This window comes from Cheilinus undulatus, linkage group 19 (assembly GCF_018320785.1).
Source record: "Cheilinus undulatus linkage group 19, ASM1832078v1, whole genome shotgun sequence".
Lineage (NCBI taxonomy): Eukaryota > Metazoa > Chordata > Actinopteri > Labriformes > Labridae > Cheilinus > Cheilinus undulatus.
In genome coordinates this window covers 1,269,286-1,284,711 of record NC_054883.1, presented here as the reverse complement: position 1 = coordinate 1,284,711, position 15,426 = coordinate 1,269,286, and the positions used below count along the sequence as shown (strand labels likewise).

General features: G+C 40.9%; 1 protein-coding gene across 1 annotated transcript in view; it reads left to right on the top strand.

The window, feature by feature from the left end:
- The window catches only part of LOC121527285 (piezo-type mechanosensitive ion channel component 2-like), an 80,189-nt gene that overhangs the window by 14,207 nt on the left and 50,556 nt on the right, over window positions 1-15,426 (top strand). Inside the window, exons 3-7 of the mRNA XM_041814187.1 lie at window positions 232-336; window positions 926-968; window positions 12,857-12,977; window positions 14,254-14,491; window positions 15,018-15,231. Coding sequence (XP_041670121.1) covers window positions 232-336; window positions 926-968; window positions 12,857-12,977; window positions 14,254-14,491; window positions 15,018-15,231 — 721 coding nt within the window. The remainder of the gene's footprint in view (window positions 1-231; window positions 337-925; window positions 969-12,856; window positions 12,978-14,253; window positions 14,492-15,017; window positions 15,232-15,426) is intronic.

Here is a 15,426-nt window from a genome sequence, read left to right as displayed (position 1 = left end):
CTCCAGGCTGGGATCTAGATCTGATGTCTGGTTCTTATTAGAGGTTGAGGGGAACAGACTGTTGAAGGTGGATGCTGATCCTCTTAGAGACTCAAAGGATGTACGATGTTTCCTGAAGGATCTTTCTCAGGAAACACACAATGTGTGACTCACAGTGACATCATTTCCTGTTTCCTGCCCATATTTAGGCATGTCATCATTTGTCTGTGGTTTTTGTCTTGTGTTTCCTAGGTAACGTTTGTCGCTGTGTGATGGTGCTGTGTGTCTCCAGCTTCCTCTTCCTTTCGCTGCAGTCGATCTACCAGCTGACCACCCTCAACCAATCAGAGATGAACTGTGAGATAAACCTGCCTGAGCCTCTGTCTAAAGCCTGATTTATTTTTCTGTGTCGAATCTATGTCGTAGTAACGCCATAGTGTCCTACACCAGTGGTTCTCAAATGGTCCCTCAAGGCACTCTAGTGTGCCTTGAAATATTCCACCTGCTCAGATGTCCAGTTTTTCTGCCAGTTCCTGGTCCTGCCGCCACGTTTGCTGTTTGTTTGTGTACAGGAAACTATGGTGGCTGAAATATTGATTATCAGTTGATTAAATTGCAGCTATTGCAGAGAGGAAAGAGAGGAGACAGAGGAGATGGAAGCATGGCTGCTGAATCAGCCGAGGGTGGGGGTATTTAAGAGTCAGGCATGCATGAGGGAATGAACGTCTGATATCTTCAGATTTGGATGAGTAGATTTGACTAGTTCTGTCTCCATCTGCAGCCGTTTATCTCACAGCAGAGTAAGCACGAGATGCAGTCAACCAATCACAGGGCTGCCGTCATTTCTGTGTAGGGTTCAGGGTCACACGGACCTATGGCGAAGGCTATGGCATGGATTGGGCGCAAAAGCATCAATCAGGATTAATGATGACTCGTCTGTCTGCAGGTACGTCGTGGCAGAAATCGCTGAGTCAGCTCGGCCTTGTGAGGTAAGACGTCAGACAGACAAGCATGTGATTCATCCTCATATTCCAGATGCTACAACATTTATTCTGGTAGCACTGAGCAGAGCAGATGTGGTGAAAATGAAACAGAGTATAACGCAGGCCGACCTTAATTAGTGTTTAACACCTGACTACATAAAGCTGTTTTATGTTATTGAATCAAGCTTTTATTTATACATACAGAGTGTCTCCTCCACAGACATTTAGAATTGTTGCATCTTGCATTAGTTAGTACCGATGGCCACAGGGCACACTCCATTATCAGTGTATGAATGTGGATGAATAAGTAAGTTTAGTTAACACTGACATCTTCACTGTCAAGCTGGTTTCACACCGCCGCACGGCTGTTTTTGCTAAACTAGGAGAGATTCCTTATCCATTAGAGCAGGGGTGTTTAAAACTCAATCACAGCAGGGTCTGAAATCTGAATTTAGGTTTAACCTGTGGGCCTAACAGGGTCAAGATTTAACTGAACACTGTCAACCATGTTTCCACAGGTCATGAATTAAACAGTGATGATAAATGATTTTAAGATTTCTAAAAAAAAAGTCAAACTGATTAAATATCTCAGCATAAATAAATCTGAGATAAGAAGTCAACTTTTTAGGTCCTAAAGGTCAAAATACAAAATAAAAAGACAAAATAAGGTTTTTAAAAGGCAAATATATGAGATAGAGAGTTATAACTATGAGTTAAAATGTCAAGATATGAGATAAAATAATAAAATCAAGAGTTTAAAAAGTCTAAATAGGAGATAAAATTCTCGATCAGGAGTTCGAAAAGTGAAAACATGGGGTTAAAAGTCAAAATTAGGATTTGAAAAGGTAAATATATGATTTAAAAAGACAAATTGTGAATCTAAAAGGCCACAATATGAGAAAAAAGGTAACAATTATGAATTTAAAGGTCAAAATATGAAATAATTTAAAATACTAAGTTTTAGTGATATTCTTGGGTTGCAAAATGAAAATATGAAATAAACACAAGTTAATTTCTTTCCCTCATTCCTGACTTTTTATCAAAGCATTTCTACTCTCTACTTTTTTAGATTTTCATAACTTAAGGCGTTTTTTTAATCTTCAAGGTTAAATTTACATTTTTATACTGGAGGAAATCTGCAGACCTCGTAGCAGCAGACCAATTACCAAAAAAAAAAGAAAAAAGAAAACTGACTAAAATTGTATAGTGTGCTTACAAAACTGATGAAAATGTTTTAAAAATGGAGAAGACTCTCCTTAGTTTTAGTCTTTGACACAACCAGACTGACTGAAACCTACACCAGAGTCTGGGGAGAGTAAAATGGCCTGATCTGATTGGTTAAGACTTCACATGGTGGTAGTTTTATGTCTGGAGTTGCATTCAAACATCATCTTCAAATAAAGAAAAAAATAAAATGAAAAGTGAAGAGTAGCCTGTTTGAATATGTTTTTAAAAATGAATGATGTTCACTAAACCCCGACATCTATCCATAAAAAAACTAAAAAGAAGCATTTAAAAAAAAAAAAAAAAAAGCTAAACTAACAAACCAGCAGTCAGAACTAATAAAAACTAAACTAAACTAACAAACCAGCAGTCAAAACTAAGAAAAACTAAACTAAACTAACAAACCAGCAGTCAGAACTAAGAAAAACTAAACTAAACTAACAAACCAGCAGTCAGAACTAATAAAAACTAAACTAAACTAACAAACCAGCAGTCAGAACTAAGAAAAACTAAACTAAACTAACAAACCAGCAGTCAGAACTAATAAAAACTAAACTAAACTAACAAACCAGCAGTCAGAACTAAGAAAAACTAAACTAAACTAACAAACCAGCAGTCAGAACTAAGAAAAACTAAACTAAACTAACAAACCAGCAGTCAGAACTAAGAAAAACTAAACTAAACTAACAAACCAGCAGTCAGAACTAAGAAAAACTAAACTAAACTAACAAACCAGCAGTCAGAACTAAGAAAAACTAAACTAAACTAACAAACCAGCAGTCAGAACTAAGAAAAACTAAACTAAACTAACAAACCAGCAGTCAGAACTAAGAAAAACTAAACTAAACTAACAAACCAGCAGTCAGAACTAATAAAAACTAAACTAAACTAACAAACCAGCAGTCAGAACTAAGAAAAACTAAACTAAACTAACAAACCAGCAGTCAGAACTAATAAAAACTAAACTAAACTAACAAACCAGCAGTCAGAACTAAGAAAAACTAAACTAAACTAACAAACCAGCAGTCAGAACTAAGAAAAACTAAACTAAACTAACAAACCAGCAGTCAGAACTAAGAAAAACTAAACTAAACTAACAAACCAGCAGTCAGAACTAATAAAAACTAAACTAAACTAACAAACCAGCAGTCAGAACTAAGAAAAACTAAACTAACAAACCAGCAGTCAGAACTAAGAAAAACTAAACTAACAAACCAGCAGTCAGAACTAATAAAAACTAAACTGAAATTGAACACAGACAGAAAAATAAATAAAAACTACTGAAACATCCAAAACTATTATAGCCTTGTTTTGCAGCATTTAAGGGAGAAAGACTGGTCATTTTAATTCACCTCAGATGAGATGGAACATTCAGCTTTGGGGCCCCCTAGTGGCTTGTGGGGCCCAAGTGGCACCCTCTGGTCCTGAAAAATGAAGCCAATGTGGATGTGCAAAAAATTGCAATACAGCGAGTGTCCACTTGAGGCTGGCTGCAGAAACATTGGAAGTCTGGACACATGTTAAAGAGACGGTTTTTACACTAGAAATAAACCAGTTTACGGCCACTTAACGAGTCTCATTAGCTAGTGTCTTATTGTGCTCCCACTGTTCGGGGGTTGAATTTTTCTGTACCCCAATCGTTTGGGTTGTATTTAGGATAAACCTCACTCCGCGGTGATTGGTGCATCTCATTTGATTGACAGATAGCGTGACAGGCAGAAGCTATGTTTCTGTCAACCAGAATGCTAGCTAGCTAGCTGGCAGGAAGTCAGGCTTAGTGGGTGGGCCGTTAGGTTGATCCAAAGTTCGGTTGAGACCATGATTTCAATATGGAAGCCGCCGCGGATTGGCTTCAAGAGCTGTTTGAGTCCGCCTATTGTAAGCAGACGGCTGACGTCACACAGGGTTTGTCAGATTCTTTCCATAGTCTATGGTGGGTCTATAGCAGGAAACGGCCCTGGACGTGTTGATACTGAAGGTCCAGAGAAGCCAAAGCCAAAGAGCAGCCTTTTCATCAGTGTGTGAGTGTGTATGAACTGGCTGAGTTCATACTGAGGGACACATAGAAGCCTTCACTATTAGTGTTAGCATGTGTGTGAATCAGTGGGCTCTATTTTCGTGGACCAGGCGCGGCGCACCTGCCCTGCGCTGCGCCTGCGCCGCGCCAACAGGATGTGTCCAGGGCATTTTGCAATTTTCGTGCACAGTGCAGTGTCCTCACCAATCAAATGAACGCCTCTCCTCGCCTTTAAATGCGCTGCGGGCAAGGCGCAGTGCCAATTTCACCTCGCCACCACCATGGATGAAGACAGCAGCCGCAGCTCCAGGCGGCCAAACGTCTCCCAGGAGGAAACTGATGTGCTGGTCCAGGAGGTCCAAGCTCGCAGTACCAGAATATATGGTAATGCTAATAGACCTCCACGGGCTGATGATGCAGAAACTACCTGGGAGGAAGTTACTAATATTGTCAATCAAGTTTGCGTATTGGATGCCGTGGCTGTTTGTGGTTGGCTGAGAGATGTGAGCTCGCTAGTTTTTATCACTCCCAGCTGCCATCAGGTTGAGTTTCAATTATGCGTGACAAACATCTTTGATCTGACATCAGATGTGACGGGACAGTTTATATAGATACAAATGTATATGCTGGTTCAGACGGTTCCATTAAATAGTGGTTGCTGTGATTGTTTATTGCATTGAAATGTGTCTGACACTCTGGAAACCTGCCTGTGAGGTTTTGGTGACGTGTGCGCACTGCACGCCTGTCAGCCAAATTACCACTACACCGGGCGTGCTTCGCCTGCGCCGAGAATAGACCAGGTTGGAGCTGGCGGGCTTTCAGCGCACCTTCCAACGCAGTGTTTTGGCACGAAATTGTCACCCATCTCGACGCGGCCCGGTCTACCAAATTGCCAAATTGGCTGTGCACGGTGGTGTGCCGGACGAAATTACTACTGCGCGGGGTGTGCCACGCTCCACCACCCTGCGCTGCGCCGCGAAATTAGAGCCCAGTGTGTTAATGGAATTACTTAACAGACGTATGACTCATAGACTAAATCCTTTTTTACCCTCTATGTAGCAGCCTTTAGCGTCCATGTGTGATGAACGTGTGTGAATCTGTTGGTCTAAAATGTGGTGTAAACAGCATTAGAGTTTCTTTCCCTCTGCTGTGAGCCTCATGCTAAATACTCCTTCTCCACACGTCAGACTTTATCGAGCTCCAGGTCCAGCTGAGACAAAAATAATTTTGGTTTAAACAAATAATGCTCTACAATAACACACCAGACTTTAGCTTCTGTTAATGCGGCTTCACACTGAATAGAAGCTCTATAGCATAATGACTATAAGACCTGTACGTCTGTACAGCTCCTCTGTCGCACCTTTTGTCCATGCATTTGCATCCTTTATATTCCATACCATGTTTTTATGATGTACTTTAGTTAATTGCCATGTTTTCAAAGCTGCCCACTTTTTTTATTCTTCTTCCATGTTAATTGTTTTTGCACCAAACATTTAGTGAAATTCCCCGTATGTGAAAGCTCACGTCCATTTATGGCATAAAACTTTTTTCCTTTTCTGCTGATTTTTTTAACTTAATGTCCTCTGTTACATTTCTAAACCTTCAAAATAAAAGCCCTGTTGTTGTTCCAGTCTGTCCCCTCAGAGAGCACGGCGACCACGCTGACATCCGATCCTCTGTGAGCAGTAGGAGGCTCTGACAGAGCTCTCTCTGTCTAGACTACACGGCTCTGTAAACACCTACACACACCAATAAACCCAAACACTCACACATAAACACACGGCGTATGTGAGCAGCAGTCCTGCCGCTCTGAGGCCACGTTTACTAGAAGTCATCCCTGAAAACGGAGCTGCTCTCTGTTTGTGTTTGGTGACAATATTTGGATAGAGACAGCAAAAACCACCAGAAGTGCTGTTGGTCAGCGGTTGGCGTTGTAGTAAAACAACACATACACACTCTACAGAGCCAAAAATGGTGAACAGACGTATGGTCTGTAGTCCTTTTGGAAGATTTCTAACTGAGTGAAATGACCTGGAAATACTGGAGTGTCAGCCATGATGAGAGCTGTCTGAATTCTCTATCAGGGATTCTCAACCTCTTCAGCCCGCAGCCCCCAAAATAAAGGTGCCAGAGACCGGGGAGCCCCACTGTACCTGACGGTGGTTGAACAGCCAGGAACGTTCTAGAATAGTCATGTGGAGGCAAGGCCGTCCATAAGGAGGGATAAAGGGGGAGGTTTCTGGGACCCAGCCAAACTGGGGGTCCATGAAGGTCAACAAAACCATGGTCCACTGTGAAGTTAAGCTGTGAAAACCATATTTGATATTTGACCTGAATAATAACCACTCTTATCAACAAACAAATATCTTTATTTATTAAATTATGCCTCTTTAAATGAAAGAATTTTTGTTACAGACATAATCAGCATGGGTTAAAAAAATCCTAAAACTGGCAAAAATGGTGGAAAAGGTGGTGAAATTGGATTTTTAAAGAACACAAATGGGCTAAACGTGGCAAAAATTAGATAAAAGTGGTAGAAACAGACACAAATTGGTAAAAGGGGTTTAAAAAGTCGCTCAAAATGCTTTAGAGCAGTGATTCTTAACCATAGGGCCGCGGCCCTATGTGGGCCTGACCTGTGGGCCGTGAGGGCCGTGAGGAGTAAGTATTGGCCGCGAGACGCTCAGTAGTAACACACCTCCCCGCCACTTGGTGGCAGTAATGCGTTAGTCAGTTGACTAACAAGCTCAAACAAGCAGAAGAAGACAGCCGCGAGGCTAGAGCAGAAGTTCTGAGTAAGTTTGTTGTTGTAATGAATGAGTTGTTGATAATGAGGTATAATTTCACACACTCACTGATCTGAGGCATGAGGCCGTAGAGCAGTAATACTCAACTCGCGGCTCTCGAGCCACATGTGGCTCTTTAGTGACCAGTTGCGGCTTTTTTAAGGCTTACTTGGAAAAAACAAAACCTTTAGTTAAACCCTTTATGAAGTTAAACACCGTCATCAGTAAAGATTCACGGTAGGTCACATCAATAAATCTCTGACCCACACACAGAAGACTGGCTTTAACTTCCAAATTTGAGCGTTTATTATTTTAAATCCGTGTTTTATTACCGTCGGACGGAGGAGTGTGTGAGAGAAGAGAGCAGAGGAAGTCCGCCGGTGCTGCATCTCTTCAGTTTGCTCATTCATTGAGGTGTTTAATCCGAAGCTTCCCATTTCCTCGTTTGACCTTTTTCTCCAGCCACATCCTGCCGATGCTCTCTCACACACAGATCTATGACGACTGTGCCGATGCGCGTCATCAACGAGCATAACTCACATGGATCACACGTGGAGATGACGTCATATCTAGTAAAAGTTGTCCAAACGTGGGTGTTTGATTTGACCTTTAATGCACTAATGATCATAAATATCGTCAAAAGAGCAGAAATATAAAACCAAAGCTCCAGAATGAGGCAGGGTGAAACCATGTGTCTGGAGAGCTGCAGGTGTGAGGCAGGGCTGGTTTGAGTCATTTGGAGGCCCAGGGCAAAGACCAACATGAGGCCCCTCCCCCTTTAACTAAAGAATTAATAAGAAGTGAAAAAAAATTATAACGTATCTCTTTTATGTTCATGAAGCCACAGAACTCCAGTAAAGGCCCCAGTGTGAGCTATAAATACCCAAACAGCCAGCCATCATTCATCATTTTCTTTGAAAAGCATCTCAGAGCTCAAACTCAGCTCATTCTAATATCTAAAAACTCTTTAGGCCAGGTGAACTTTCATAACGCTGGTGTTGGGCCAAAGACTGGTATCTCCAAAATGATCACTTTTCATGGAACGAAAAAAATGTATCTTTTGACATATTTTATTGATTTAAAATGAGTTAAAACCACTGGCAGTTAAGACTGACCAATAGCACTGATTTATAAAAACATATTAAAATCATGAAAAATTGAGATAGAAGGTTTTAGCGTGATTTCTGTGATAAATAAAATAAAAAATTAAATAAAAATTAGTGTCATATTGTTTCATCTGACATTATACAGACATTTGTTTCCCATTTAACCTCATAATTATCCACCAATCCACTGTTTTATTTCATTTTAACTACAGATTATCTGATCTATTATCTACCTTAAATTCCTGGCTTGTATTGTTTCTCTCACTAAAGTTTTTTTTCAACAGTGTGGCTCTTTGGTAAAATAAGGTTTAGTACCACTGCTGTAGACAGGCATGGTTCTCTGTTATTGTCTTAAATACTCAGACATTAACAGGAGCACAGCAGCACTCGTGTCTCTTTTCCTCTTCCTCTTCCGTCTGATCGAGGTACATTAGATGTAGTTACTGAATACAAATCAAATCAAGAGTATGATTACCAATTCAGTGTTCAAATTTAAATGGGCCCCGGGTCCCTCTGTACTGGAAAGGTTGGGCCCCGAGGTCAAAAAGGTTAAGAACCCCTGATTTAGAGTGCAAAAATTTGGAAATTAGGTGGAATGGGATGGAAATTTGATATAAACAGGCAAAAAATGGTTGACTTTGATTAAAATGGTCAAGAAGTGGTGAAAAAAGTGGTTGATAGAGGCAGTAAGGGGTCAACAGAGGCAACAATAGCCAGAAAGTGGCAGAACTGGTTTAGAAGTGACAAAAACAGGCAGAAAAGGTTGATGCAAAGGGTTAAAATGGGACAAAATGACTTTTAAGTGGCAAGTATTATAAATATTAACATTAATAATACAATGTTGGGGTTATAAAGTGATGAAAAAGGGTTTACATTTGGTAAAATTGGTGTGAAGCGGAAACATTGTAATTTAAATTTTTTTTTTTTTTTTAAAAACCATCTGGTGACCCCCTCTCAGTGTCTTATGACCCCCAAGGGAGTCCCGACCCCAAGGTTGAGAACCACTGCTGTAAATGATGAGAAAAGGAGCTTTAATGCTTCCTTTAATATCTCCTTTAGCAGAGGAAACCCCGGCCCATCCTGTACCACAGGAGAGATGAAAAGACGACCCACATGGCATCGTGGTAACTTTATCAAAAATGTGTTGACTATAATCAAAACAAGTGATCAGTGGGACCGGCTTATCCCTGACAGCCTTTTCTCCATGACAAAAACTAGGCTAAGACTAACAAAAATAGTTCTGTGATGACTAAAACTATAAAAACTAAGTTTAGTTTTCATCAATATGACTAAAACTAGACTAAAATGTAATTTAGTTTTTGTCAGAGACTCAGAATCTGTGATATTTCTCCACTGGGGGTAAATCTGTCAAAAACAATGCATCTGTATCTATTCTGCCTCAGCTGGAGAAAGCAGGGACCCCAGGTTTGGCAGAGAACACACTACCATGATTTGGTTCCAGATTTAGGCAAGAAAATAAATGATTGGACTAAAAGTAATGTCTAAAATATGAGGACTTTTATGGACTAAAACTAGACTGAAACTAAAAAGGATAGAAATGACTCAAATGTGACTGAAACTAAAATGTGTAGTGAGAATCTATCCAGAACAACTAAAGATGAAACCACAATCTAAGGCTGTTGATATCACACCCTCTATGGAGGAAAGATAATGATACAAGGGGGGAGAGATCCTTGCTCCTTCCTAAACCTACACCTTCAGATTATCCTTTAGGAATGTTACTGAAAGGGGGGGGGGGGGTTCTCTTTCCCCCATGGCTGACAACTTATCAAGAAACCCCGTTCGAAAAACCAGAGTTTCTCAGGCAGTAGGACTCTCAAACTGCCATTTTGATGAAAGACAGCTCCCAACAGAGATAAACACCTTAAAATCTGAATCTTTCGATTGGTCGACCAAATGGTGAACCTCCTCAGACTAAATCCTGTCTTCCTGAAAGCTGTAAGAAACTCTGCACCACGCCTCATAAATCTAAGGACTCTGTCTTCCTACAGAGCTGTGGCATAAAGCAGGCGCATGTCGTAAATTCCTTGTGTTATCTCGACCACATGAAGCTGCAAGGATTGGAAGGATCAAAAAAAAAAAAAAACTGTCTTAATCATTATGTTTCCAACAGGACATGTTCATATTTGGTTGAGTCTGTTTACAAGGAACAGAATGACATGTCATATTAATCTCTGGCATCTTCCCTTACTGAATTATGGTTTTATGATCTAATTTAGTTGTATTTCTCCAAGTTGACGAACAGAGACTGAAAATCGTCCCTGGATCAACATTGCCACCTTGTGGTCAAGTTCCGTCACACCCAAATGCAGAAACATTTTCTAATGTATAATTGTGCGTATAAACAATTAACTGTGTTTCTAATGTTTGTGTGATAGTTTATTGATAGTATTCTAGAGTTTTATAACCATGTTGTGTTATCTCTACATTATCCGATTAACTTGATGATCTGGTGGAGAGTGGATTTAATCAAACACTGGAAGGGCTTCAAAACCGAAACCCCTCCCTCTTGTATAAGAGTAACTTCAGAACTCACAGGAGTTCAGTGTGGAGGGCAGTGTGGAGTTTGGTGCACAGTTCGGTGTGCAGTTCGGAGAAAGTGCTGCAGAGTGAGTTGGGTTCAGATCAGAAAGCGGTCAGGTCTGGACAGTCCAAGAAGATGCTCACTGAGGAGAGCTCTGTTGAGTCTCCTTGGGCCTCCTAGGCCCATTCTTGATCCAAGCGTTGTGCCAAGTTTGATAAACAATCAGACTTAGAATATTTCTTATCCAATACAAGATTTTTCCTAACCTTTTTATAGCTTCGTGCTAGATTTTTGTAATGCAGAGTTTTTGTTTTTCCTTTTTATCACACAATCGACTTCACTGTGAGCCAGCAGTCACGTGGTGTCGATGTGTTTGAGTTTATCTGATTTTTTAATTGGACGATCAAGAGCTGTTTTTGGAACGAGACTATCCTTCCCAGAGTCCGTGGACAAGAGTCTGTACAGCCGTCCCTACAGTCTGAGCGACCCATCGGCCCCGCAGCGGCCCAGCTTGAACCCATCCAGGTCGGACCAGAGTTGGCACGCGGTAGCTTTGGGCGTTCAGAACTTGCCAGGCGCCTTCCTCTGGGCCCCTCCAGATGGGTCCCCTCCTCCTTGCCTTCGTCGAATGGCTGGTATGATCCAATTCATCTCTCTGGTGCTGATGTCTCCAACAGTTCCATTAAATTAGTTTAGATCTATTTTTCTTCCAAATTCACCCTCCAAATTCTACACCGTTGCTTAAATCTTGCCGTTAGGATTATTAAAATAATCCACCCTCACCAACTAAGTTAGCATCCTTTCTCTGTACCATATTTAGTCATGTTCTGTTTATTCATTTACATTATCTATTCATATAACCTGTGATTTATGTCTGTTATTTTGTGATTTTATAATAAATCTTTAAAAGGTAGTCGTAGTTCAGGAATTTATTCTATTAAGCAGAGAAATAGAGTCAATGTTATGAGAATTTACTACTTTAGAAATGAGATTGATTTACAGTTAATGTTCTTGTTAATTAATTAAAGGTTTTGATTAATTAATAATCGCAATATTTTATTGGTTATTAAATAACCAATCCGCGTAAGCGGTGGTGCCCCATTCTTTACGAGGTTTACTTGATAATATTAATTTATTATCAACAAATTTTCACTACAAATGCATTTTATTTAAAGACTAAAACTAAGAATAGAAATAAAAATAGCCGCCAAAATGAACGCTGAAGAGGAGAGGGGGTGAGCAGAGGAATGTTCCAGACGTATAACAACTGTTATTCCTTATTCATCCCATCCGAAAACCCATGAACTGCAGTTGTGCTGTTTTTCTGACTGTGTAAATGACAGTCAGTAAAACTGATCGTCTTGTACCACCCTTCACCATCAGAGTATAAATGATGGGATTATGCAATATTTAAAAAAGAAGAAAGCACCTTCCAACATCAGTGTGTGAATGTGTGTGAATGTATGTGAATGTGTGTGAATGTGTGTGAATGTGTGTGAATGTGTGTGAATGTATGTGAATGTGTGTGAATGTGTGTGAATGTGATTATCTGATACCTATGTAAATATAGGTGCCTTCAACATCAGTGTGTGAATGTGTGTGAATGTGATTATCTGATACTGATGTAAACATCGCAGCCTTCAGCATCAGTGTCTGAATGTGTGTGAAGGTGTGTGGATTTATATGAATGCTGTTATTTAATGCTGATGTAAACATAGGAGCCTTCACCGTCAGTGTGTGAATGTGTGTGAATCTATGTGAAAGTGATTATTTAATGCTGATGAAAACATAGAAGCCTTCACTATCAGTGTGTGAATGTATGTGAATGCTTTTATTTAATACTGATGCTGATGAAAACATAGGAGCCTTCACCATCAGTGTGTGAATGTGTGTGTATGTGATTTTTTAATGCTGATGTAAACACTGCTGCATTTACCATCAGTGTGTGAATGTGTGTGTATGTGATTATTTAATGCTGATGTAAACACTGCTGCATTTACCATCAGTGTGTGAATGTCATCAGGGAGCAGTGGAACATGAATCACTGTCCATTCCATTAGTTTGATGATAGGACTATAAATCAGAGAAAGAACGACTGTAGTGAGCATGTGTAAAAAGTTTCTGATGTACGATGGCGTGTTGAGGTCACAGAAGCAGCTAATAAGGATTAGCATGTATGGCTGAAGGCACTGACATGTCCACTATCACTGTCTCAGTCTAACAGGAAGTGATGCGGGCTCTGCAGTGAGGCAGCTGTGTCCAGATGTCGGCGTGCTGGTCGTCAGTTTGCTGACGTGGAGGCTGATTGTGAAACTAAACACCAACACACAAACGCAGGTAACGCACACACAGACACACTAATGAACAGGTGTAACCTCGTTAAGTCGTCTCTTCTTGTTTCTTAACGAGGTTTCCTGTCTATTAGTGTGTAACTCAGTCAGCTATTTATTAGCGCTAACATCATTATGTGACTGCATGAAGACACACACTGGCAGTATAATGATCAGGTTTGGGATCAATCAGTTTAATAATCGCTCTGTCAGAGTCGACTAGGAAACATGAAACCAGACCTGCAGGACACCAGCCCTCTTCCTCCTCCTCTACCCCTCCTTCAAGGCAGTGGTCCTCAACGCTGGGGTCGGGACCCCTTGGGGGTCACAAGGCAATGAGAGGCGGTCTCCAGATGCCCTACAAAACTACGAATATTTTTTAAATTACACTGTTGCCACCTTACATCAATTTTGTCAAATTTTGACCTGTTTTATTCCCTTTTTCCCACCATTTTTGCAATTTTAAAACCCTTTTCACTACTTCTTCTGCCTGTTTTTCCCACTTCTAAGCCAATTATTGCCACTTTCCACCTAATGTTGCCTCTGTTGACACTATTGTCACCATTGACCACTTTTTACACCCAATTTCAAAATTTGATATTCCCATTTTTGTCAGTTTAACCTATTTCTGACTATTTTTCTGTCTCAGTAAACCTTGTTTGCCGGTTCATATATATTTTTCATCCCATTTCACCAAATTTCGGCCCATTTTTGCCAATTTAAAGCCTTTTCAGCAGCTTTTTAATACCCTCTTACTGCTGCTCATGCCCATTTTTGCCACTTTAACCCAATTTTGTCATTTTTGGTTATTTTTTGCCCCTTTAATCTTATTTTTTCCACTTCTAACCCATTTTGGATACTTTTGAGATCCAATTTCACCACTTTTTCCACTATTTTTGCCCTTATTAATTGATTTTAGCCATTCTAACCCATTTCAATTCTTAAATATTTGTTTCTTTGATAAAAGTGGTTATTTTCAAGTTAAATATAAAGTATGGAAATCACAGCTTAGCTTTACAATCAACCATGATTTTGCGCCACAGAAAGCTCTCCCAGGTATCCCCCTAATAGGCGGCCTTGTCTCCACAGGACTATTCTAGAATGTTCATGGCTGTTGAACCACCTTCAGGTACAGTGGGGGTCCCCGGTCTCTGGCACCTTTATTTTGGGGGGTCCCAGGCTGAAGAGGTTGAGAACCACTGCTTTAAGGATTCTGTCTGAGTGTGTTGTCCCTCACAGCTTCCTGTAGAGGCTCAAAGGTCACACATGTTGCTGTTTTTCAGTCTCAGCAGGAGGTCCCGCAGCAGCAGGAAGAGGAGGAGGAGGAGGTGCAGCAGCAGGAGGAGGAGCTGATGTTTGAGGAGGCCTCTGTGCTCAGTGAGCAGGAGGAGGAGGAGGGAGGCAGCAGGAACAGGGTGCTGCTGGAACTGGAGCAACTGGTGTGCAAAGCCAGGAGGATTGTGGGAAATATGACAGCCACAGGGGGACGGGTCCTTCTGACGGTCCTGATGGGAGTCACTGGTAAGAGTCCAGTATCAGTAAATACTGAACAGTACAATCCCGTAGTTTGAAAACCCTAATTCCAAAAAAGTTTGGACACTTTGTGAAATGAACAGCGAACAGTGCCTGTGTTTACAGATTTGTTTCTGAGTCATTTCCCAGCACTTGATCTGCAAACACCTGTGCACTTTCTATAGTACTTTGTTTTTAACTTACTGTTGCGATCAGACACTGAAATGTATTATTTATTATGACGTGTGCTGCTGACCTCTTGGCCAGGTCGCCCTTGTAAAAGAGATCTTGATCTCAATGGGAATTATCTGGTTAAATAAAGGTTAAATTTTTAAAAATTCCAAAAAAGTTGGGACACTTTGTGACATAAAACAACAGATCAGATGATCTATTGTGAACAAACTATAGATTATGAGATTTGAGGATCTTTGTTTTTATTTACATTTTACACAGCGGCCCAACTTTATTGGGCATTGGAGTTGTATAAGTACAATCCCTACATGAGCCTTTATCACCCCCTCCTTCCTGCCCCCAGGCATTGTCTTCCCCTCCCTCTCCTCCCTCCTCTACCTCCTTTGTTTCCAGGTGTTGTGTACCTGGTGGGCGTGGTCAGGCCACCTCCCACCATTCCTCTTCAGGTGTGCGTCTATGATGTCACTAGTGTACTGCCCCTCCCACTTCCTGCTTTTCTACTGTTATCAGCTGCCCTCGCTTCAGGACGTGTGGCCTCCCAACAGCACCTCTGCCAGGTAATTCACCTCCATCATAAAAACAGGAGGAGGCAGGAGGAGGATGGAGGGAGGTGAAGAGTTAGGAAAGGTAGGGAAGTGGGGAAGGAAGTAAAGGAAAGAGAGCACAAGTTAAGAGGGAGAAAAAGAGAGGAAAGAAGGAGAGAAGGGGCAGGCGACAGAAGGGTCGTCCCATAAAATAGGGAGGGATTTCAC